The following is a 26,453-nucleotide window of genomic DNA, read 5'->3' on the forward strand; positions in this document are numbered from 1 at the left end:
TATATTTTCTTTAACAGAATTTGCCTTTCAAAGCCTACAGCGAACGGCCGGTTCGGACTACAGCCCTCTACTTCCTGCTTTAATGATGTCAGTAGAACAGTTTTTTACTAAACTCCGCCCACAGGAATACGTCAGTCGCCAGCTAAACTAACGGCAGGCTAAGCTGCTATCGAATCACAACACACTAAACAAGCTACACAATCTGAACTCGATACGTATTTCTAAAGGAGGGACTTCATAGAACAAGAAAGACATTAGCCCGTTTTTAGGACAGTGAAAACAGTGGTATACAGATAAGTAAATTATGTGAAAAATATTGTATGTGTTTTTTACACGTGAAACATGAACACACGTTATATTGCGCACTGTAAACACAATCAAAGCTTCAAAAACACAGAAAGAACGATACCTTTAACACATGCGCATGACGTCACTGTTATCACAGATTCGCATGTACGTAGTGTACAGGGACACGAAAAGGAGTTGTTAAACTTGCATTTTGAAACCCGTCTTCAAGTTTGCTTTTTCAAGACCCCAAATTGTCCCTTCCCCTAAAACAGTAGCCTACTTCTAGCATTAAACAGCAAATATCATGTTCTTGACTAACACACTGTAGTCTATTTAAAAAGTAAACAAAATTCGAAATTGAAAATTGTTCCAAAACATTCAAAACACATAAAAACAAAACTCCACAGTCAAAAGCGTTTTACAGGTAGGGTATTGCACATAACCATGTGGGCATCATCCTGTTCCTGAAGCTCAATTGGTAGAGGATTGCGCTAGAAAGGCAAGCTTCTGGGTTCGAATCCCAGGATATAAAAGTATTCCTTGAATACAACGAGAGTCACTTTGAATAAAAGCGTATGTCAAATAAATAAATGTATTGCAAGTAGATCCAGGCGTTTCTCAGAAATAAGATGCAAGCATGGAAACAACCATGGGTGCCAGTCTCACCCTCTCCTCCCTAAACAGGGGAGCGAGGTTAAACAAAATAATCATTATCTGCCATGAGACCAGAACTCATTACATTCAATCAGCTTCTTAGCATGTGAGTCGGTTAGCGTGGCACGACACGACTAGGCGTGCTCTACACACATGGTGAAGATCTCACAGTGTGTCTATGAGAGGGAGTCTTGTTAAACTGCTTGATTTGCACTCTGCTGACAGTGAAGTATACAGTGTTGTGATCATCTCCCTCTCCCTTGTACTCCCTCCCTCGGGGTTTCATTTACACCAGGAAACCATCCCAATGATGCCTCCGTCCTGGCCGCATCTAAATGGATGTAAATGCTGTCTGGAGAAGTGGACCCAAGGTTTCAGTGGAACAAAATAGGAGAGACTACCCTGTGCCATTTGGCCAATCATATTTGAGAGATTTTCATTGCACTTGATCTTTTGACCCACTTTCTTTTCAAATTTAAAGTTGCGGAGTAAAAATTGCAGCCAGGGGAATTTCTCGCAAAAGCGAGAAGGGAAAACGAAAAGTGACAACCAAGAAAAATGACTGCTTAAAAGTACAATAGCCAACAAAAGTCACCGCGTGACAGAGGCTGACAGGCGCTTCAATTCTAGAGCGATACTGCTGTCAGCCAACGCCTCTCCGTATTGATTTCCCTCCATCCCTTGTTCCCTTGGCGATAGATGGAGCAGAAATCTAGTCTAAAGCAAAGGAACGCAAGAGTCAGCGAGAGAGAAAGAGAGAAATAATCTTGCACCCTCCCACCCCTTCCAGACTCAGGGTGACCATCAAGGTTAACACAGGTGCAACAACTTATCAAAGTAACTCTGCCTTCTCTCTTCCCCCTTTCGCCCTTCTTCATTTTGTGCTTTTAATGGACTAGTCACAATGCACAGACGGCCGACTCTTCATCTTTTTTCCACCCCCTCCCCCGAAAAAAGCATTTCTTTGGTTCCATTACTTTGGTCGGGCAACGGGCAGCTGACTCGCGCAACTTCAAGGTCACGGTGCTTGAGAAATTGTAGGAATTAACTGTCCTTTTCGGTTGAAAAATAGTCAAATGAAGGAGATGTGCGGCGAGTGAAAAATGAACATGTCTGCCGGCGGGCGACGAGGAGCAGGTGGGGATGAATGAGAATGTTTTTACTACTGGTAAATATAAGGAAACACATTTGGTCCAGACCAGACTAAACAGAATAAGCACAACATTATTGCGGAAAAAGTGATGCTCGGATAACAGGTCAAATCAACATGAGTTATCGTGTTTTCTTTCTACAGTATATTTATGAAATCCGAGCAAAGTCTGGTGATATAAATAAAAGAATAGGAGCATCAAAAGTTGATTTCAATTTTTGACATGGCCTTTCTCATAAAGATATCAAGGTTACATTTTCACATAATGTTCTTGTTGTAGGATGATTTTATTTACAAAACAGTAAATCACAAAAATAACATTAGCTGGGCGTTCACAACCCATCTCAAGCTGAAGTGTGTCATATTTTGTTGTAATAGTTTATCCTATCCTATAATGGCATTTGCTGTACAGACGCTGTGGTGCTTTTAAAACATTTCCCGGTTTGATTTGAATATCTTGACGGCATCCAATGTCTGCTTGGATCTATAAAAAGTGGGCCCCAAAATCATAGGTCGGATGCACTTACATAAGGCAAAATAACCTAGTAGGTGCACTTTATTATCTTCGAATATCCAAACAGGGGGTGCTAAAGATGTTTTAGCATACTGAAACTGTACAAATGTGTTGTTGCGCCCCTGGAGCAGCTCAAAATAGCAACATTAGCTCAACAAAATGTGGGGTGAAAATGTCTGTTTGTCTGACTGATGACAGACAACCATAACAGTCAGAGGAGAGACCAACACACTGACTAAATATAAACCACACCAATAAAAATAAAAATTCTCACCGCGCGGCCATGTAGTTGTAGAGTCTATGACTGTGCAAGTGAACAGGTGCTACACAATGTCATATAAGCTCCATTTCTGGCTATAAAGAACCTTTAGGGTACTTTTACATCTGTGGTTTGGTTCATTTGGTCCGGACCAAAGGCAAAAAAAATGATACATTGTAGCTTTTTTAGCAGTTTTGGTTCCCATTCACATCACCCTGATTGCTCGGATTGCTCTGAAACAAAATGCAGTCTTGTGATAACATCTACATCACTCATTGGCCACATGTGTCTTTGAACACATTTCCTTAACTGCTTTTCGAAATTCCAACGGAACCCTCAAGTAAACAAAAGAAGAGGAAAATACACCAAACATCACGCCGCTGTTTAAAGAGCACCTATTGCCCGATTCACATTTTTACATTTCCTTTCGTGTGTAAGTGTGTATTAGTACATGTTAACGATATGCAAAAGATACATACCCCAAAGTAAACAATGACGTGAGTTATCGAATCTTTCAAACATGGTAAGGAGCATTACATTTCTGGCTGACGTCACAGGTATTCAGGCCAATCACAACGTCCAGATTAGCTGGCCAATCAGGGACACAGAGCTTTTCAAGTCCATTCGTTTCAGGAAGAGAGTGAAATCTGGAGCTACAAAAATGTTCGGTATGTGGAAAATAATGTGTATTTCAACCCTAAACCACGCAAACACATTGTATTATAACAAAATAACGTTGTTTTAGCAATGAAATAGATGCACTTTAAATAATATGGAGTGACTACTGCGCGTTGTCTCACCACAAACGAACCGTCTCAGAGTTCTTTGAAAGCGTACTGAGACCACCACATCCTCAAGGAGGTCTCAGTCCGCTTGTTTGGTCCACTTTTGGTGCGTACCCGAGTTCGACTGCTGCATTCTCACCTGCCCAAACGAACTGCACCAAGTGGGATAACAAACTCAAGTACGATTCAACCGAAATAAATAAGGAAGGTGAGAAATAGGGCTGCACGATTTGGGTAATGTTTCCCATTGCGGTTATTCGTGCTAATATTGCGATGTGCGATTGCGATTATAATAAATGGTATCATGAGTCAACTTGATGGGTTTTAAGGAAAAACCACACACAGTTTAGTGATAATGCTAAAATGTGTATTTGTAAAACTAGAAATGTTTTCGTATTGCCACGTGATGTAGCAACTGCTCAGTGTCAGTAATCCTAAATCCAAAATACTGCCATACAACAGACATAGAGTTTTTTTTAGCTACCAGACCACTGTCAACCTCCTCTGCATCCATCTTCGCTCTGGTATTTCCGCGCTGCGCACACACAAGTGACGACGCACACCACACACGTGCATGTAACACATGCACTGCCTTTTTTGTTCGTTTTTCTTTCTTTTTTTAAACAGCAAGGAAAATCATCAAACTGTTATCAGAAAGTTGGTGTTAACAAGTCCACACATGGATTTATTTAATATAATTGCAGCATTTTGCTGTCATATAATTGCACAGGCTTACATTGCGATTGCGATGCGATTAATTGTGCAGCACTAGTGAGAAAGCACTCAAAAAATATTTTACTGTGTTCTTACCTAGACAAATTAATACATACCTATCTTTTTTCGATGCATGCACTTAATCTTTTTGACTATAGCATTAATCCTAGCCCCATTCATTCCTTAGGATCCAAACAGGGATGAATTTAGAAGCCACCAAACACTTCCATGTTTTCCCTATTTAAAGACTGTTATAGAGTTATATATATGAGTAGTTACACGAGTAAGTGTATGGTAGCACAAAATAAAACGTGGCAATTTTTTAAGTGGAAAAAAAATGAGAACTATATTGTATGGCGGAAAAGCACTCAATTTGCAGCATTTCAACCTTGGCATGCAGTAACATCATCACTCCTGACTACTCCCCCTCTCGCTCAAAATTTCGTCAATATTACTGCGCCCGAGTTCGAAAATAATCAAAGCGTTTGGTGGCTTCTAAATTTGTCACTGTTTGGATCCTAAGGAATGAATGGAGCTAGGCTAAATGCTAATACATTCACGACGCGCTGTACAAAGATTAAGTGCACGAATTGAAAAAAGATAGGGATGTATTATTTAATCTAAGTTGAGGTAAGAACATTGTAAAATATTGAAAAACTGGTGTTTTCCTTTAAAGCTGGATGGTTCTTCTATGGCACTGCTGTGAAGAACCTATTGTAGCACCTTTATTTTTAAGAGTGTATGGAGCTGAACTACAGCAGCTGAAGGGCTCTCTATTCACTAGAGGCTCAGGGACGAGATATAATGACCTGCTATACTGGCATCACTGGGGAATCAATTAAAGAAAGAAAAGCGAGAGCGAGGGAGTGAGCAAGAGAGAGAGAGAGAGAGAGAAAAAGAGAGAACATGTCCAAGTGTAGTCCCGAAAGCCATTTCTCTGTGGTTAAGGTGGCATTTACTATGAAGCTTAAAGGATTACTGCTGACTTTTCAAAGGCCATGAGTGTAACCTTAATAAAGCCTTAATCACACATCATTTAGATTTCCTTTTGTTTGGCTAGTACAGAAAACTGTCAGAGACTGTTGGAGGATTACTAAACGTTCGCATGCTGGAATAATACAAGGTCACGAGTCTCATTTCAGAGTTGATGTCATTAACTCCCGGTTTCCCTTACAGGAACAGAGACACTAAACGCTAATGAAGTGGCCCATCACCTCTGTTCACGAACATGCTCTTCAGTCGGGAGTCAACTCAATTACACTCCATCACATCGGGATCAAGCAAACGCTAAGAAAAAAGAACAATGACCTCGTTCTATCACATGCTAAAGATCTGGCCCCGTGGCCTGGCGTCCCCCACAGTTCATTTCTAATAAAGAAAAGACTCTCATTAAAGAAAGAAGTCACTCTCTCTAAATCTCCGTTCTTTATTTTCTCCCACACAGGTATCGGCCTCTATCGTACTGTTGTTACCGGAAAAATCAGTTTTCCGTATTAGGGATCCTATTAGAAAAAGAACACTAAAAGATAATTGGATTTCCAGCGGTTATCTTTGTGTCCGTCAGGACCCCGATGTCGCTGTAATCTCACTCTCAAGGGGTAAAGATAACTCAATCCCAGAGCGGATGGATGTCTGTGTGTTCGTTTCTCTGAGAGAGGAAAGGGAGGAGTGGGGGAGTGTATAAAGGCATATGTTATCCATCGAAGTAATAAAAATGTGTCTAAATCACTGGTATCTACCGACATCTTTTGTGGCGGATTTGAACCCTGACAGGGATCAAACATAAATTTATTTTTATTTCCTAAATAAGTCACCAACCGGAGAACACACGTAAACAAAGGTCGTCTTCAATGCTGCCACCTTTCTCCTAAAACCCATCCCTCAGCTTAACAATACACTATATGAGCTTCATACACAAGCATCCTGTTACTGAACAACAGGTCGACCAACTGACATCACAAACAACTAAAGGTGAATATGCAGTCTATAGTATTTGACACGGTGAATGATTAATAAGAAAACATTATGAAACGAAAAGCAAACTTTTACATCTATTCCAGCTCTCATGTGTCTCATATTTCATGTTGTTCCCTTAAACATCCAAATCCAGAGTAAACTACTCTTCAGGATGGGGGAATCGTGTGATCCCCGGGGGCATCTTTCACCGGCCTGTTATTTTTATTGTGGCCGTGCAAAATGAAACCGGTGGCTTAGAGAAGATGGCTAGAGCCGGAATGTAGGAAAATCAATACGGCAATATCAGTGGTGCACTTATCGGAGGCTCACTGCTTTTCAAGGGTCACAGAGGAGCAACTATATCTAAGTGAGGGATTCAATACCGAGACGGATTCTTGAGAAATCTGTGCTGTGAACGGAATGGGGATGACAAGCAATCTAGTGTGGAACCAAAATATGACAAAAATTTTGATTAAATTAATAGAAATTAGTACAACTATTAAAGTACAATGAAGGCAGCGTTTAAGTCGTTCCTGTTAGCATTTCAGTTAGGGAAAATTCAGGACACAATGATTTGCCATCATTACATCTGAATAGTTTTGCCAGAGATAAAGGCTGTATTTCTTATAATGTTAAAGGAATAGTCTACTCATTTTCAATATTAAAATGTGTTATTACCTTAACTAAGAATTGTTGATACATCCCTCTATCATCTGTGTGCGTGCACGTAAGCGCTGGAGCGCGCTGCGACGCTTCGATAGCATTTAGCTTAGCCCCATTCATTCATTGGTACCATTTAGAGATAATGTTAGAAGTGACCAAACACATCAACGTTTTTCCTATTTAAGACGAGTAGTTATACGAGCAAGTTTGGTGGTACAAAATAAAACGTAGCGCTTTTCTAAGCGGATTTAAAAGAGGAACTATATTGTATGGCGTAATAGCACTTATGGGAGTACTTCGACTCGGCGCAGTAACACCCTCCCTCTCCCATTATGAGAGTGAGAAGGGGAGCGGACTTTTCAGGCGAGTCGAAGTACTCCCAAAAGTGCTATTACGCCATAAAATATAGTTCCTCTTTTAAATCCGCTTAGAAAAGCGCTACGTTTTATTTTGTACCACCAAACTTGCTCGTATAACTACTCGTCTTAAATAGGAAAAACGTTGATGTGTTTGGTCACTTCTAACTTTATCTCTAAATGGTACCATTGAATGAATGGGGCTAAGCTAAATGCTATCAAAGCGTCGCAGCGTGCTCCAGCGCTTACGTGCACGCACACAGATGATAGAGGGATGTATCAACAATTCTTAGTTATATTAATAACATATTTTAATATTGAAAATGAGTAGACTATTCCTTTAAGTGACTGTGAGAGAAGTGCAGGGTTGCCTTGCGTCTAAGACAACTCGGAGGTATCATACACCGGAAGTGCACATTAAATAGTGCAAGCTTAGACATATAGTGTCTACCTTAAAATGCAAAATATATGTTAGCAGCCAATGTTAATCGCTAACAATTTGGGACAAATATGATGTTATTTAATGTTAAACTATGTGAGTGGGATTTGAGCAGTGTCCTGAGTCAGACCGGTCAGGCGCCATGCAAAACAATGTGTTCGAGTTTTTTAGAAAACCTGTAAATGTAACATGAGCTTTTATTTTTACAGTTTCTCTGCCAACTGCTTTAGTCGAGCGCAGACTTTTATGCCTAACTTTGCACTTACTTCACATGCGGAGACATGCGCACATGAACCAAACTGCGAAAAAAGCCGGTTAAGGTGGTAACATGCAATGCGAAATCTGGGTAATGACCAAAAAACGACCTGTGTTGATCAGTTTTTGCTTACGCCGTTTATGGATTTCCCTATAAAAGAAAAAACGTTTAAGCGTTTACATGACCCCACACGTTATCAGTTTTTTAAGCATAATCGCGGTAAACTGTGATGTAAACGCACTCACTATTAAATCTTATTACACAACGTAGCACTTCTAGCACAAACAAAATTGTATTATATTTTGTCATATAAAATGCATGACTGGGACCAGATAATTAAGAAAAAGCAGCCAATAAGAGCCCAGAATACATTAAAATTCATTCAATACTGTCCTTAACTCTTTTGCCACCATTGACGAGATAACTTGTCAATTAAGAGAAAACGCTTCCCTGCCAATGACGAGAATTTCCGGCTTTCCGCAATACCACTATTATACAACGAGGATGTAGTCGTAAAGATCGCTCTACATCTGATCTCTATCAAAAGTCCTTCACAAAAATGGAATAATCTCAGCTTTTTGCTCAAAAATTGGTGTTTTTGAAGAAACCTACCCATTTTTGAGAGGTGATAAAAGAGAACTACTGAAGGTAGGATGAAACTTTTTTTTTAAAGCAGAGGGTCTGTTCTTTCATTTGATATATTGTTTGTTTATATATTTAAAGAAGAACATTTTCTGGAAGACATTAAACTTTTGTGAAAATCATGAAACACTTAAACACTGTCATCCTTTGGAAAACCAAAGCACTGTTATCCAAAACTATCAGATATAATTTTGACCATCTAACCGTTCCCTATATATTTCCCTCAACAAATTACTGTATATGAAACCAATCCTCCCCTCCAGCTAAAGACTATTTAAGCTGCCATCCGTCTGTCTAACAACAGTTTCTCACGTTAGAGTTGAACTTAGGTCACACAGGATTGCTTTGGTCATGTATTGCATTTGACTTGATAAAACAAGGCATAATTGCACCTGACAGTGCTGGTCTAGTCATGTGAAACGGTCTGAGTGAATTACCCTCCAGTCTCCACGCAGAACGGCATTATGGATTTCAAGTGCAGTGTTAAATAATACAGTAAACTGTGACGGGTGACTACAGGGACCTACCCTTTAATTCGTGCGGTTTTTTGGAGCACATTTTCACCTCATTTTTAAAATATGTATGGTGAAGAATGATATAAGAAAAAAACATCTTAATGTTATTTTTAACAATTTATCCAACTAATGTTCCCGAGATATGTCATTTGTGTATTTTCTTTCCACATTCGACTAAATATCTAGCAGTATTTGTAAGAATATGTTCAACGCCACACTGTGAGTGAGGCTGGAAAAGCAGAAAGAATCAGACCGGAGGGGCCAATTACAGTGAAAAGGGAAAGCTAAGCATGTCCCCGGAGTATGGCCGTCTGGAAGAATTTGACCAATCCTGGGAATTTGGGACAGGGGGAATGATGAGGAAGGGTGCTCCGAGGTCCCCTCTAAATGTCACTGTGGGGTACGGCAGCTTGATTAGGCAGCGTATATTCAAGCAACACTGCCAGCTCTTATATGTTTCGAAGTGTGTGCCTGCAGGCCCCTCTAACTGTTTTGTGTTATTGCGGTAATGATCTTGTCATCAGATCTGTTGTCTGTAGGCCAGCAGGTACAGCATTACAAACCCTGATAGAGGCATTAAGCGAACACGGTTTGAAGTTATCCACCCTAATATCTTTACTACTATATCTTAAATTTAATATGCAAAAATATCTGCTTAAGTAAATATTATCAGTTACTGTTTCTGTGGCAAACAAATCATTTTGATTCTTTTCTATTACATGAATAAAGTAAAGTAGTAACAGTCTCAGAAACTTGGTCAGTGAAACTGTGTGTGTAACTTTCAGAATATGCAAACTCTCTAAAACACAACGTGAACATTTTCCATCGATTTTCTTTTATCAAAATACAAAACAAAAGAGAAAGACAGGGTTGTAAATTCAGCTTCTCCGGTACCACGTTTTGAACTTAAATTTCTCCATTAAAGTAAAAAAATTCCTAAGACATGATTTTCATTTGAATAACAATGGTATCAGGTTTAAATAGTTGAGCCTGACTGATAACTTTAATATTTTATCTAATAGCGCTCTTAAAGGTGCAGTGTGTAAATTTTAGTGGCATCTAGTGGTAAGGTTACAAATTGCAACCAATTGCTCAGTCCACTGCTCACCCCTCGCTTTTGAAACACATAGAGAAGCTACAGTAGCCGCAACCGAACAAACATGTCATCATCAGAGACAACTTAGTAAAAAAGTTTGTCCGTTAACCCCAGATTTCCACCGACTGCGGAACGGCTGCGGATCCGCTGCGGAACGGCGGCGGAGTCAATCGGTTCCCATTCAAGTCAATGTGTGTATTTCCACTGACTGCGTTCCGAATCCGTCACAGCTCCGGCAATCCGCAGCCCTACGGAACAAATACGCAGAGCTTCTATTTTTGACGGATGCCGGACAGCTCCGCAGGGTGGAGCCATGACTATATCGCGTGATCATACCTGAATTCGCGAGATCTCGTGTTAAGATCTGGGCTGGTCCAGCAAAACGTCATAATTTAACGTCATAATGTGCGGAGGCAGAACTAGATATTGCGCGATCATCACGTGAATTTGCGAGACCTCATGGGTCCTCGTCACTTCAGCACGCAGCCGCTCTGCAACAAATATGGGACTGGTGGGTTTTGGCGGACGGCAGAGTGCGGAGCCGTAACGCAGTGGAGACGATCTGCAGCCGCTCCGCAGTCGGTGGAAATCCGGGGTAAGGGCTTCTGTAGAAACATGGCCGCCCAAAATGGAAACTTCCATGTAAGGGGACCCTCGGTGTAAGTAGATAAAAACGTCTCATTCTAAAGTAATAAACACATAACGGTTCATTACGAATGGTCTTTTTACACCCCTGATAATATAGTTTTGTATATAATTTTGTATTTCTGTCAAGAGATCCTTCTAAAAATTACACACTGCACCTTTAACAAAATACATTACACGTATGGGTGATTCTCGCGAAATTAGAGGTGTCATGAAACATTTTGATAAAAAAGTAAATGCAAAGTAAGAGTATCTCTTCATCTACTACTTTGCACATGATTTCAAATGACATCATATAAACCATTTTTTCTCACATTTAAGGGGAACATTTTCATTACCGCAACGTGTCCATGACTGGATTTGGGTTATTTGACATGGAAATATTTATAATGAAAAAATTATTTTGTTTGTCATAGTACCTAGACAACTTTTTAGTTCTCATTACTGAAACATGAGTTTGTAAATAGATATATTTAATGTAATATCATGTTGCAGTAATGATAATTTTTGTTAAAATTTTAAAAAAATTGATAATTTAAGATTTTAAATCCTTTAAAAATAACTGTTATAGTAACTCCAGACCTTAATCTTATATGTGCAAAAAAAATGGCTTCAAGGGCTTTTCAAAAATACTGATTCTGGACACCTTCTAAATCTGGATTTCGTGAGAATCACCCGTATAATGATTTTAAAAAAGTCATGTCAAGTCAAGTCTACTGTATTCAAGGAAAGTGACGATTCTCATTTTTTGACAAGTGAATACCGAGATCCAATCATACAGTAGAACAAAGACAAGTAAGGGAGTCAAAACCCTTTTGTTTTCAGAGAACAGCGTGATGCTGAGTGAAGTATTTGAGGAAAGCTGCCAATGTAAGCATCCATCCAAAACATGACCCTAATAAAGCAGACATGATACACAATCGCCTTCTCTAATTTTACATGTTTACTTTTAATACCGTCCTTCACATGTTTTACTTCCCATCGTCTCAGATCAGAGACCCTGCCTTGAACCTTTCTGAAAGCATAACATTTTACAACGGAAGAGTGGGAGATGTTGCGCAGAGCCCACACCCCCTTTACGATGTCACATCCTGCCCCAGTGCCAGACAGAACTAGAGGGAGGAATGGGAAAAAAAAGCGGGAGACAGAAATGAAAAGATGCCGTATTCCTGTCACTGCTGAAAATCCGCAAAGGGAGCAAAACAGACTGTACATTAGTCAGAGGGGAATCATGGGAAAAAAAGACACAGGTAGAAAGAAATGCAGAACGATAGAAAGAATGAGAAACGAGACTCAAGCGTTAAAAAAAGATGTGTGTGTGTGTGTAGAGTAGTGAAAGAATGCCCCATGGCTGTGCTATAAGGAATAAATCAAATGCACTGCTATGTTTTGGTAAGAAACATGCCAAACGTAATCTCTGTAGCCAAAGTTAGAGACCTTCTTTCGTATAAGTTGTGTTTAAAAAGAAAACATTTGTTCTCCCTCGGGTTGGCAGCCTCTGACAGACAAAACTTTGAGTCCGGTGAGTGCGGTTTTCTCTCCTGTGGTGAAGTAGTTGGGCAGGGTGTATCAAAATGATCATTTAATAATAGTTTTAGGTTAAATATTTATGCATATTTAGCATATATACAACCTCAAAGCTAACAAACATGCATGAATTAAGCCACAAAATTATTATTTTGATTTCAGATCTCATTCTAACCTTGCTGTTTTTCTTTTAAAGGTGCAGTGTGTAATTTTTAGAAAAATCTCTTGACAGAAATGCAAAATAATATACAAAACTATATTATCAGGGGTGTATAAAGACATTTTTATAATGAACCATAATGTGTTTATTGCCTTAGAATGAGACGTTTTATCTACATACACCGAGAGTCCCCTTACATGGAAGCCGCCATTTTGTGCAGCCATGTTTCTACAAAAGCCCTTAACAGACAAATTATTTTACTGAGTTGTCTCCATCGATGACATGTTTGTCTGGTGGCGGCTACCGTAGCATGTGTTTCAAAAGCAATAGGTGAGCAGTGGAATGAGCCGTTGGTTGCAATTCACAACCTCACCACTAGATGCCGATAAAATTTACACACTGCACCTTTAATGGGGCCTTTAAGAGTGACTACATTATCCAGACACAGAAAACAAAACCACTTTTTTTTATGCGGATGCAATCCATTTACGACTTTACGCTTCAGAATAGCAGGTGGCAAACAATGGTTGATGACTTTAAAATAAATGAATAAGTAAATATAGGGGTTATTTAACAAAACAAAGGTTCTGTAGAAAAAACATTATTAGCAAACCTTGAAAACTAACCTCATGTGGGGGATGTAAAGTAACACTAATAATATGTGTGCTCACCTCAAACTCAGCATGTTTGTGAATGTCCTCTGCTCTCTGGCGGCTCAGAATAAACTCGGCCTCATTAGCGACACGCACCAGATGGTCCTTCATGGTGTGGCTCAGCAGCCTGCACAACAAAAACACAATGAACATTAGGAGGTCATTCCAAATTCATATTCAGATGAAAACATCAGTTCATGTCTGATTCATGAAAACATGTTTATACCTGTTCATAATATTCATTAGAAAATTAGTTCATACCTGATTTATATGAATAATGAAAACATGAGTTTACATGAGAACATATTTATTATTTTATTTCATAAAAAGATTGTTCATTTTATTCTGTTTTATTACACGGCACTCTAAAATGCTTGCTTCTGATTGGCCAGCCACAACATTTCAAGTTTCGTACTTTTCAGATAATTACTGCTCAAAACTAATAACACACAGCATCCGTCAAATGCAAATAATTTTGACAGGTACAGTTTACTATTACACAAAAAATCAATATAAATATGTCTTTTAATAATATATATGCAATTATATTTACAAATGATTAAACCAAACAGTGTTCATGACATTAAAGGATTCAAATCCAAATCCAGATAATCCAGATAATTTACTCACAACCATGTCATCCAAAATGTTGTTGTCTTTCTTTGTTCAGTAGAGAAGAAATTATGTTTTTTTAAAGGGAAAACATTCCAGGATTTTTCTCATTTTAATGGACTTTAATGGACACCAACAGTTTTAATGCAGTTCAAAATTGCAGCTTCAAAGAACTCTAAATGATCTCAAACGAGGCACAAGGGTCTTATCTAGCGAAACGATTGTCATTTTTGACAAAAATATGCACTTTTAAACCACAACTTATCGTCTTCTTCCGTGCGTGTGACGTGCCAGCGCGACCTCACGCAATATGTCATCACGTCAAGAGGTCACGGATGACGTATGCAAAACTACGCCCCAGTGTTTACAAGTGTGGAGAAAGAGGACAGTTCCGATGTTGTTGTATGTGGAATAATACTAATTAATGTCTTTGTGTCAGTTGATTGTTTAACTCTTTCGCCGCCATTGACGAGATATCTCGTCAATCAAGAGAAAACGCTTCCCTGCCAATGACGAGTATTTCCTGCTTTCCGCAATACCGCCTTCCGCAACTTTTTAAACCCGGAAGTATTACACTATGGCAAGCGGCTGCATGTCCGTGTCTGTTTTAAAGATCGCTCTGAATAGGATATCTATGAAAAGTCTGTTACAAAAATGGAATTATCTCTGCTTTTTGCTCAAAATGTGGTTTGCAGAAACCTACCCATATTCAAAAGCTGATTACAAAAGAAAGCAGAGGGTCTGTTCTTTCATTTGGTATATTGTATGTTTATATATTTAAAGAAGAACATTTTCTGGAAGGCATTAAACTTTTGTGAAAATCAGGAAAAACGCTGGCGCTGGCTGACAACTTTTTTTTAAAAAACGCTGGCGGCGAAAGAGTTAAAAATGGTCCGCAAATGTGCGTTTCATATATGTAACACGTGACCTTTCAACGGCATTACGCAATTACGCCAGGTCGTGCTGGCGCGTCACATGACCGGACATATACGAGAATCTGTGGTTCAAAAGTGCATATTTTTTGACAATTGTTTCACTAGATAAGACCCTTTTGCCTCGTTTGGGCCGGGGTCGTTTGAAACTGCAATTTTAAACTGCATTAAAACTGTTAAGTGTTGGGGTCCATTAAAATGAGAAAAATCCTGGAACGTTTTCCTAAAAAAACATAATTTCTTCTCGACTGAACAAAGAAAGACATCAATATTTTGGATGACATGGTGGTAAGTAAATTATCTGGATTTTTTTTTAAGAAAATTGACTAATCCTTTAAATCTTATCTTGAAACCAAAGGTCTGCATTTGTTAAAATATTTTAAATCAATATTTAATATTAATATTTAATTCTCCTTATCTTCCTTATGAGGTAAATAGCCATGTAATAAGCAGAATAATGTACAGTCAGCAGGATGTTATCGTGAAATAAGCCACTTCAGTGTGATACAAGACCCGGAGCATCGGCAAGAAGTAGGAGTTTGTTCGGTGACCAATGTTTTATAAACAAGGTCCAGTTCAAGGCTGGATTTGCAGATCGTTTAAAACTGAAAGATGGAGTGGTCCCAGCGATTAAAGACCTGGTTTTGAATCAGAACCGGAGCATGTGAGCGTAGCTGAGCGGTGAGAAATTCCACTCTCTGGAGCGTTACAGAATGATCGATCCAGCCTTTGGATAAAAACCCGCTCTGCGCTCTGACTATATTTTGCACGCTCCGCTCACATGATCTGGTCAGAACCAAAGGTGTTAAGTAAAACTGCATTAAATGTTTGTGGGGTTTTTTTGGCATATAATATAAACTACACAAGCCTAAAGTTAATCAAAAGATATCCTGGGATAATATAATGTGATAATGTGTTACGATGTATTGTGTGATGGATGCTCGTAACCTGCTCCACCTGTGGTACACATCCAGAAGCTCAGCTGTTTTCGGAAAGAAGCCGTACTGCTGTATATATCTTTTATAAATCGGACAAAACGAAATACTTTTTCGAAGAAATGAAGGATGCAAAACTACTCTATAGGTACTGAAGATTAACATGAGATTAGCAGTTTTATGTCACCTTTAAGTGCATCACATCATGACCAGTGATTAACTAACATTGTAAATCGATTCCATTTAATATGACTGGTCTTATACTGTTCATTTACAATGGAAGAAACTGGTCTACAAGCAAATATGAGAGTACCCTTCATCTCCCTCAACTGTTAATCTGTGAAATCAATTTTACTTAACCTAATAACACAGTTGTTAGGACATTAAAGTTTCAATAACATACTAACCCAACTTAAATAACCCATGTAAAACAAGCAGAACATTATATTTAGCACGGCAGCTGAACCCACTCCCACTAAAACAACCAGCAATTGATTTGTAAACGATACGCATCTAACAAGATACGGATGCTTGTTGGGAAGGGTTAGGGCACGGGAGCAAGCGTCACCCTGGCTCATGTTCCTACATATGTAAGAACAGCTTTGCTTGGATAAACACACACCCGGACACATGCACACACTACGTCTTATCACGGGGCATCTGATGATTACAGAGGCTGATCTGAGATAACGCTACTGTTCATCAGCACAGCGTCACTCATCAAACCTTTAAGAGTACAAATCCTGAGGTTCTTAGTGAAAAAACCCTGTTTGTAGATCAGTGTTGCCTTTCTGTCTAAAGTGCCATGGGTTAGAACAGACGGTAAGGAACCTGATCCCGAAACAGCATATTTACACCCCGGGCAGATTTGTGAACAACACAAGCCGTGGCCTAATAAAACATTCCCCCAGAGACCGCGAGGAGTCTCTCAGCAGGTCAGGAGGCTCGGGCCTCTGCAAAGTGGAAGAATAACAGACCGAGGGTGGAGGGCTGAAACCCGAGCCTGGTGTGTCAGTGGCCGGCAGCGGGGGAGCGGACGTGCCCTGGACTCTGTGGTGACCCTCTGCCACCCCTCTCACCCCGACTGCCATCAATAACATAGCCCGCTCCTTGAGACTGCCCTTCATCTTTATCACCCTTTCACTTTCTTCATCTATTTTTATTAAATTTATGATATTACAGACTAGAGAAGCACCATGGTATTAGCATCTCATACTGTTCTGTACAGTGTACAGAAACACTTAGACCTTGAACTGAGTGGTAAAGTTTGGTCCACATAGCAGCTTATTTTGAGCAAGAACTGGTGACTTGCAGAAATCAAAATGTAATTTTTGTGCCACTTAGAGGCAGATTTATCTTAATTGAATTATAGACAGGGCAGGAAAATTTATTTAAAGCTACAACCCATAACTTTGCCATCTCTGTTTATAACATAAAAGTGCAGGATACTTTTCATACTTACATCCTTACTTGGGTTTAAGTCGAATAAGATTTCCACAAAATAATACTCATAAGCTCAAATCTCTTTGATAAACTAGGGGAGAGTGGGGCACAACTTAACGCTTTTTGGCTTTGATTCATTATTTTTTTTACATGATCAACACACACATCTCTGCTACAAATGAACACAAAGTTTTTTTGGGGGCCTACCGTTATCGTACAATTACACTGAAAGTGACAGGAGTGCAAATGTATAACTTACATCATAGGTGGGGTTCACTGTAACAAACAGAGAGTTTTTTGTAACACCTTCTAGAAAATTTAGTTTAAACACAAAAAAATCTATAAAATTTTGTCTATATACTAAAAGTGAATATCTGCCTATAATAGATAAGTATCCACACATTCATTCATCCATGATCCTTTATCTAACCATCCTTGTATTATGCATCAATGCATATAGATTTCTTTGAAAGGGCTGCAAAATTGAGACAAAGAAATCACAATTGTCAGGTATTTCCCTGATATTGTATTAATGATTATAATTTTGATTTATAGTATTTACATTGTTTTCATTTCATTATCATTGTATATTATAGGCTTAGTTTTAACACTGTGTAACAAATAACCCTTCAGTGGTGTAAAAATTATCCCAGCTATCAGTTACTAGGAGTTGCTGACATGTTTTTAAATGGTGTTATGCTTAAATTAACAAGAAAGTGACTAAAACAATATAGGGTTGGATTTGGTGACTTACACCCAACTCAGAAATCGGAAAAAAAAACATAAGACAAAGAAATTTACTTTTATGCCTCCAAAACACTCTTTGTTCAATACATCAAAACTTTTCACAAAATCACAGATCATCTTCTGACAGTAAGAGAAAAAGACCAAAAGCACAGATTGCTCAGCCCTGTATAAATGTTTAAAGTAGCTGCGTTACTATTAACCCCGCGTTAGTTTGTGCCCCGCACACCCCTACTATTATTGTTATCATTATTAAAAACCTGTGAAATGGGCTACGGTATAGCTCATCATTAGCAGATATTTTAAATGTAAAAATGTCACTATTTAAGCCAAAGTGTTTAAAAAAATAAATATAACTGCTCTTTTCTAAAGAGTTTTATAATCAGACACAGATACTACCTGCCAATCTGCTGTCATAACTTCTTGCTCATTGCTCTGTTTTTTACCATGGCTTTTATTGCTTTGTAGAATAAAATCCTTTTTTGGTAGACCTGAGAAATAAACATATTTTTTTGTTTAAACTGTTATTTAGGGCAAACCGTTCTAAACACTCTCAAAGCACATTTACATTCTCATTTCTGAGGTGCTGTGAGTGATGGATTGTGCTGACAGTCCTTCTTATGAGTTCAGTGTGTTGGATTTGTTGTTTCAACTGTAACAAAGTGTTACTGTAACAACACGGAAAACATTTCCTCGCTGGATATGATTTGGTCTTCCGACCTTTCGTCAATGTGTCAGTTTTGTTTTGCGGATGTGCGAGGGAGAAAAAGACAGAAAGGAAGAAAGTTGGGAGACAGAAAGAGTGTGTGCGTGCCACTCTCTGCTCATTCATTCTCTGTCCCGCAAACATCAAGATCATCATTCATTAAATCACATTAAATATAAAAGCCCAATCATTGTGATCGCACGGACTGTACACCACGAGACATAAGCCCATCACGCTGTTGTATTGGCTGCTTTTAATTTGCGCGGTCCAGCCATCGTTTACTAAAGCTGTTTATGAACAAGCACGGCTGTAGAGTAGCCTCAGGGAGAGATCTTGCAGCAAGAGGCGGCGTCACGTGTTCTACCATAGATATGTACACTAGATGTCACCTTGGCTACGCCAGTTCATTGGACTGAATGCGTCTAAACAGAGCCGCCATCTTGAAACAGGGGAATCCCGCATCAGCGTCATTGTAGGCAATGGTGTAACAGAAATAAAATCACCATAAATCGTTATGAACGCGATTTTCTTGGTTTTCTTTGGGTTCGTTTCAACAGTCAGACATGTATTTAGCATTTAGTACAGGAAAAAATAAAAGTTTTGATTTTATGAAAATTAACTTTTTTTAACTGCAATGCATAGTGCTAGTAGCCCTTTCATTCACTCGCAGCACAAAAGTCCGGCATCGTTCATGAAAGCACGGACGGGAGAGGGAGGGGGAGGCGTTAGCTACGCTCCGTTTGTTTGAAAACAGTTCAAACATCAACAGGAAGTGACGTCGCACATTATTCGCTTAGAGAGCCTTTAATCGGCCTACTTTGCAACACAATCGACCAAAGCCGATTTTTTTATATATGCCAAAAATCAGCAAAATTATCGGCCCGGCCGATCAATCGGTCGACCTTTAATTTGACGTTTCTGACTAGTGACGAGTTGACATAACTAATATAAAACAATGACATAACTTAATTTATTAAGTTAAAGTAAAACAAAATATTGATATGACATTTTTTACAACGTGGCGCAATCACTGATTTTTGCTTATTTTTCCTAAAAAGTTGCTGCTTTATATAATGTCAAAGCAGTCTACCATCCCAGTACCTTTACACAACCCAACATTTAGTGCTTTTCCACCGTCAGGCTAAACCGTTCTAAGAATGCAGTTACAATTATGTTTTCACTTGAGCCTGTTTTGGCCTGGATTCTCGACCCTGAATTCTCAACACGGTTGTCTAAGACTACGACCAGACTGCAAGCATTAATGCTCAATTCAGCTTCTTTGCTTAGATCCGATTTTTTGTTTGGTGTTCACGTTACGTGGCTAAAATCAGACACCTGTGTGAACTGGTCAGGGTCCTGAACTGCATTGCGTGTGCAAAAGAACAATATTACGTCACACAGGGCACACTGTAATACGGACATGAACGTGCAGATTACTAAGCGGGTGTGGTGGACTTCATACAGAGCTGCACAGACCGGCCAGTTGATGAGTTTTCTCTCACTTCCTTGGGAGCGAGCGATACAAGAGCATTCGAGCCGAGGCAGTCTGCTCCCGGGTTGCAGGCAGGTTGGTCATCTGGACGACGCAGCAGGAAAGTCCAGCACACTTATTCGCATGTTAGGGGATTTCGTGTATAAGGGAATGTGCAACAGAATATTTGAAGAGTTTGGTTCCAAAACGCGATAAACGCCATTTTTGAAAAAAAAATAGTTACTGCCAAAATCAGTATTATATCGGGTCAGTATTTAAAAGTAAATAATTAATTTTACGCAAAATCCAATATCCGCTGTGTTATTCTGTCATCTTATCTCCCTTTTTCCCCAAAATGCGATAAACGCCATATAAATCCATTCCAGAAATTACAGCGGACCATTCACGCAATGTAAACAAACATGGCGGCGCGCTAAGTACACGGAGTCCTAGTTTTCCTCATCTACTTTTTACTTCGTGATCAACAAACAAAACAAAATAATACTTTAATGGCATTGATAAACCTGTGGTTGTTTTCTGTGACGGGAAAGATTGTCATCAACATCTAATAATTTACGCGAAGCTCTCGGGAGACTGGTGCTTATCTCCCGACAGCATCAAGTTTCTCATGCTAACACATTGATCCCAGGAGATCTTATGAATAACTTTACATTATGTTACTTAAAGTCAACGAAAATCGAGCAGGACCGAAACATTTTACAGCTGATCGCTGTGAAAAATGCTAAGCAACGGCGTCAAGTATAACCGCAGCAATGACAGTGATCTTAATATGACAAAGTAAGTGTTTTGATTAATGCCATAATGTTTATTTTTTATCAGTGTATATCACTGTTCAACTAAATGAATATATCATGGCAGAGATGAATGCACATTTATACATTGATTTAATAGATTTATAGCATTTTGGGGAAAAAACCGTCATGGATTTATTGCATTTTGTGGAAAAAATAATTTGTTTTTATAATAAATCTTTGAAAATCAAGTTATGGATTTGAATTTTTTATGTTTTTATAACCTAAAGATGCTATGTGAAAGTTTGTAACAGAAAATAGTGGTTTTCATCTTGTCACTTTCTTGGTATAGAAAACACGTTTTTACCTAAATTTATCAAAATGGATTTATTGCGTTTTGGAACCAAACTCTTCATTTAATGTCTTGTATGTTTTTAAGTGGTTTTGCAAAGATGACGTTGGTGCATATTTCCGCAATTGTGATGCATATCAATCTAGAATGACATGAAAGTAGCATGAGTTCTGATATGACTGTTCAGACTGATGTCGCATTGCAAAACATCTGACCTGTATCTGATTTAGAACCACATTTGGAAGTGTCTCAATTCAGAATAGAAAAGATCAGATTCCATGTGATTTGTGCTGTTCACACTGTCATGCAAAGAGACAGACATGGGTCACATATAAGCAAAAAATCTGATTTTGACTGCAGTCTGAACGTAGTCTAAAAGTTGCTACATGAGACTACAGACGCTGTCTGGGACTTTAAATGTCATCACACATGAAGATCTCAAAAACAATGCAACAAAGGCACAATTCCCAGCAAAGAGTCATCCACAGAGTATGTCCTTATGAGGGAACATGTTTTTAAATTTGTTTAATAAAGTTTGAAAGAGCTGTCCGAAGCTCGGAGGTGATGACATTGATGTCAAGAGACTGGTGTAGTTCGCTTGTAGCCTAAGGACAGCTTTTCTTTTCTAGTAAACGCATTTAGACTTCAAAATTCATGTTGTGTTGATCTGTGAAGATTATCTTGTTGGACAAAATGTGCAAGCATCATAAAAAAGTGCAAGCAGAGCTTATTATGCTTGCAATTATCCAAAAATCTATGGTAAAAATGAACGGGCTTTTTGGCGAGGGAACCAGTGTCCAGCTAACTTACGAGTTGACCTACAAAAATATGTCATACAAGCAACTGATACTCCTAAAATAATAATTACAAAGAGATTTTTAGTGTGTACTTTTACAACTAGCATTATATTGATACACAGGGTTCCCACACCTTAGTTAACTTCAAATTCAAGGACCTTTCAAGGACTTTCCAGGTCCAATACCCTCAAATTCAAGGACTAAATGTGGGGACACATTTCAAGTGAGAGCAAGGTTACATCGTGTTACCTTTTAAGTAGGGATGCACCAATATGGCAATTTTGGCCGATACCGATAACTCATAATATTTGGGGGGCGATAACCGATATATATATATATATGAAGAGTTTGGTTCCAAAACGCAATAAATCCATTTTGACAAATTTCGGTAAAAACGTGTTTTCTATACCAAGAAAGTGACAAGATGAAAACCACTATTTTCTGTTACAAACTTTCACATAGATTCTTTAGGTTATAAAAACATAAAAAATTCAAATCCATAAGTTGATTTTCAAAGATTTATTATAAAAACGGATTATTTTTTCCACAAAATGCAATAAATCCATGACAAGTTTTTATAAAAAATGCTATAAATCTATTGAATCAATCGCCTATATAAATGTGCATTCATCTTTGCCATGTTATATTCATTTAGTTGACTAGTTGTACACACTAATTAAAAATATAAACATTATTGTCATTAATCAAAACACTTACTTTGTGATATTAAGAAGTCATCGGTTATACTTGACGTCCTCGCTTAACGTTTTTCAAAGCGATCAGCTGTAAAATGTTTTGGTCCTGCTCGATTTTCGTTGACTTTGAGTAAAATTATGGAAAGTTTTTCATAAGATCCCCTGGGCTCAATCTGTTATCATGACAGTAACTTGATGCTGTCAGCCCGGCCAAACAAGCACCGGTCTCCCGAGTTCCTCTGCGTAAATTATTAAATGTTGATGGCTTACGTTTCTTTCCCGTCACAGAAAACCATCACAGGTTTATCAATGCTATTAAAGTATTATTTTGTTTTTGTTTGTTTGGTGATCACGAAGTACAAAGTAGATGAGGAAAACTAGGATTCCGTGTACTCAGCGCGCCGCCATTCTTTGTTTACATTGCGTGAATGGTGCGCTGTAATCTGTGGAGGAGTGGATTTATGGCATTCTGTAGAAAAGGGGGAGTGGCGTTTATTGCATTTTGGGAAAAAAGGGAGAAAAGATGACAGAATAACACTGCGGAAATTGGATTTTGCATAAAATTAAGAATTTACTTTATAATACTGACCTGATATAATACTGATTCTGGCAGTAACTCATTTTTTTCAAAAATGGCGTTTATTGCGTTTTGGAACCAAACTCTTCATATATATATAGGCCGATAAATATTCATATCATTTTCACAATGAAAAACTCCCAGGCTGCTAGACTAGCATACTCTTCTTAAGCCCGCAACATGTGTCATCTTTGTGCTATGTCACAGAAAGCACCAATCAAAACTCCACATGGCCAGCAATGAGCAAGTGAAGTGGTTCAACAAACCAAAATAATCCATCATTTATCGGCTTTCATTTATCTGCCTGATTTTGCTATCAGACCGATAACCGATAATATTAAAAATAACGATATGTCGGCCGATATATCGTGCATCCCTACTTTTAAGACACATTGTTACAGTTCCCTTTCGAGGGAACTCGCGTTGCGTCACCGTGGTGACACTTTGGGGACGCCTCCAGGGGTAAGTGCGTCTGAATGTATATATCAAATTTAACCAATGGTGAGGCTTAACGACAAAGACAGGGTGATGCAGGAGCCAGGAAGTATATCGCTATCTGAAATATTGCCATACACGACGTTACAGGGACGCAGGAAGTATGGCAACGGAGACGCAGCGTCTCGTTCCCTTCTTAGGGAACAACAGTACATACGTAACCCGAGACGTTTTCATGTGTCAAACACAACGATGCAAAAAAGCATTTTGGTATGAATCATTATTAGCATACAGAAGATATAAACATTTAAAGCAAACAGTCTAGCACGTGTCTAGAATTTTTATGATATTATCCTATAATACACAGGGAAATATGGATTTTTTTCCAGAAAACTTTCAAGCAATTTCAATGACCTGTATCTATGTTTGTATATTTTCAAAAACTTAAAATTTTCCCCAGATTTACAAACTTTCAAGGATTTCAAGGACCCGTGGGAACCCTGGATACAGTATCTTAACAGGTGGGTCCAATGTTTGCCCATCCTGACATTGGCTTACAAAAAAGTGAAATCAAAAAAGTGCTATAAAAATGGCTAGCAGTCAAGGTGATGATGTTCACAACCCCGATGCATCACTGCATTCATTAGCATTTCTGTAGCGCGCATCGGCACTCCAGCATTCATTAACATGAATTTCCATAGCTAACATAGAAATGAGAGCCATCTGAAAGATCTAAGGGAATGAAATTGAAGACAGATCCTTTCATCCCAAAGGGAGTCTAAGTAAAAGAGTCCAACAGATGAGGCATAACCCCATCTGAAAACAGCAAGATGCGAAAAAGATTTCCCAGGAGGTGGCCAAAAACACAGCTCTCTCAAAAACCCTCTCTGTGACATGCGGTAACCCACGCGGACAAGCCAAGTTATTGACAGACGCCTTGAACTCTGGGTCACCCTGTTGATCCCATTTTCACCTTTCTGCATTACATTGATTTCTTCCAAACGAGACCTGCTCGACGCGGTGTTGTAAGCCTGGTGATAATGAGGAGATTGCTAACACGGGATTAGATAATTACCTGCCCTCGTTCACTAGCTCAATGAAAGCCAAGCCTGCATTCTTCTGAATGGAGTTCTGCCATTCCTGTGGAGACAAATATAGACATTACATTAAGATCATACAAATTTAGTAAAATATTGCATTAAAGTAAATAGTATATATATAAAAACATTTGATCATGGTATTGGTCATAAAGAAAAATCCATTCACATGTTAGAGTAAACGCTGTCCTCCATAGAGGTTGAAAAAAAAGTGATATCATCATCATCAAACTCCTTTTAGAAGAAGAGCATCAAGAAAGAGAAGGTAATGAAAGGTTTACATCATACATTTGATGTCCTAGACAGTATTTCCTCACAATCTTTAAAAGTCTCACTCTGGTATTGTAAAAGGTGTTAATCTAAACATCTTTGGAAACCACAGCTTTTAATGATATATAAGAGTCTAGGAGTGAGAGCCAAAAACCAACGTTTTTCACAGCTGCACCAACATTTCAACACTTCTCTGTGATCGACTCAAGAATAATAACAACCGGGTCACGGGTATGTACAAAGTCAGAGGCGCTCGCGTTTTCTCCAGGGTTCCTTTCACAAAGCGACTGTATCACTGAGACAGGAGAGTTAAAGTAAAACCCTGATGTCTCATTTGTTTCAGCCATCAGACCGAGCTTCTACTGGTACTACACAAGCAACGATGATGATTTATTTGTAATCCCCTGCCCGTTCCTGGGATCATAAATGAACATGGAAAGAAAGGTTAAATGCACTAACTTATTAAGAGCGAAAAATATTTTACCACCCTATGGGAGAAGGGGAAGAGAGAGGTGTAACTGAAACCAAAATAAACAACATTCAACTCTGTTAACATAGTGAGATGTGAGCACGTGTGCGGATTTATGTCTGCCAGAGGCTATCGTTCACTATTACTGCTGTTAATTCCCAAACTATACGTGGAATCTCCGGGATAACATACTTGAGGAAACAGATTTGAATAAATCTTAAATTTCCTTTCAGATAAGCAAACATACTAGCTGTTCACCATTTACAATTCATTTACCAAAGCATAAATTTACATCATTCCAGCAGAGCTGGTTCAAAAAATACATTTACGTGCATTTGGCAGACACCACTTATCCAATACAACTGATAATGTGGTCAAGTTATACACAATTTTAATATAAAAAGTTACCTGGGAACTGGACCAACTTGACCCCCTTGACCTCCATAAAGTACTTGAAGTACCCCGTGAGATTTTAACTCTTTACCTGGCACAGCCCTTTTTGAGTGTGGGGTAAAAAGGTACCCCTTCAAATGAATAAAACAATGGCATTTTTGGGTCTAGAAGCCCAATTTTGGTCTTGTTTTAAAGCAGACACTTTAAACTTGTTTTACAGTAGTTTGGCTGGAGGTGAAAATATAAAATAAAATAAAAATTGTTATAGCAGTTATAATTTATTGTAATAAATAACAATAATCCAATATAGTATTATTTTATACATAAAATTATCAAAAAAGGAAGTTTGCTGTGAGGTTTGCTGCATACTCTTGTCACAAATTAATAAATTACAGTCACTGCAGTATTATTACTGTTAAAAGGTTTTGAAATATGAAAACTCCATTCTTACTGTGGGTTCACACCAGACACGTTTGAGTCGTCAAATTCGCGTCTACTGCG

General features: G+C 38.6%; 1 protein-coding gene across 1 annotated transcript in view; it reads right to left on the bottom strand.

Annotated features, from left to right (window-relative positions):
• The window catches only part of lrba (LPS-responsive vesicle trafficking, beach and anchor containing), a 399,709-nt gene that overhangs the window by 159,995 nt on the left and 213,261 nt on the right, over positions 1–26,453 (bottom strand). Inside the window, exons 34-35 of the mRNA XM_073864338.1 lie at positions 24,799–24,863; positions 13,291–13,399 (exon numbers count right to left, since the gene is read on the bottom strand). Coding sequence (XP_073720439.1) covers positions 13,291–13,399; positions 24,799–24,863 — 174 coding nt within the window. The remainder of the gene's footprint in view (positions 1–13,290; positions 13,400–24,798; positions 24,864–26,453) is intronic.

Source organism: Misgurnus anguillicaudatus, chromosome 3 (genome assembly GCF_027580225.2).
Source record: "Misgurnus anguillicaudatus chromosome 3, ASM2758022v2, whole genome shotgun sequence".
Classification (NCBI taxonomy): domain Eukaryota; kingdom Metazoa; phylum Chordata; class Actinopteri; order Cypriniformes; family Cobitidae; genus Misgurnus; species Misgurnus anguillicaudatus.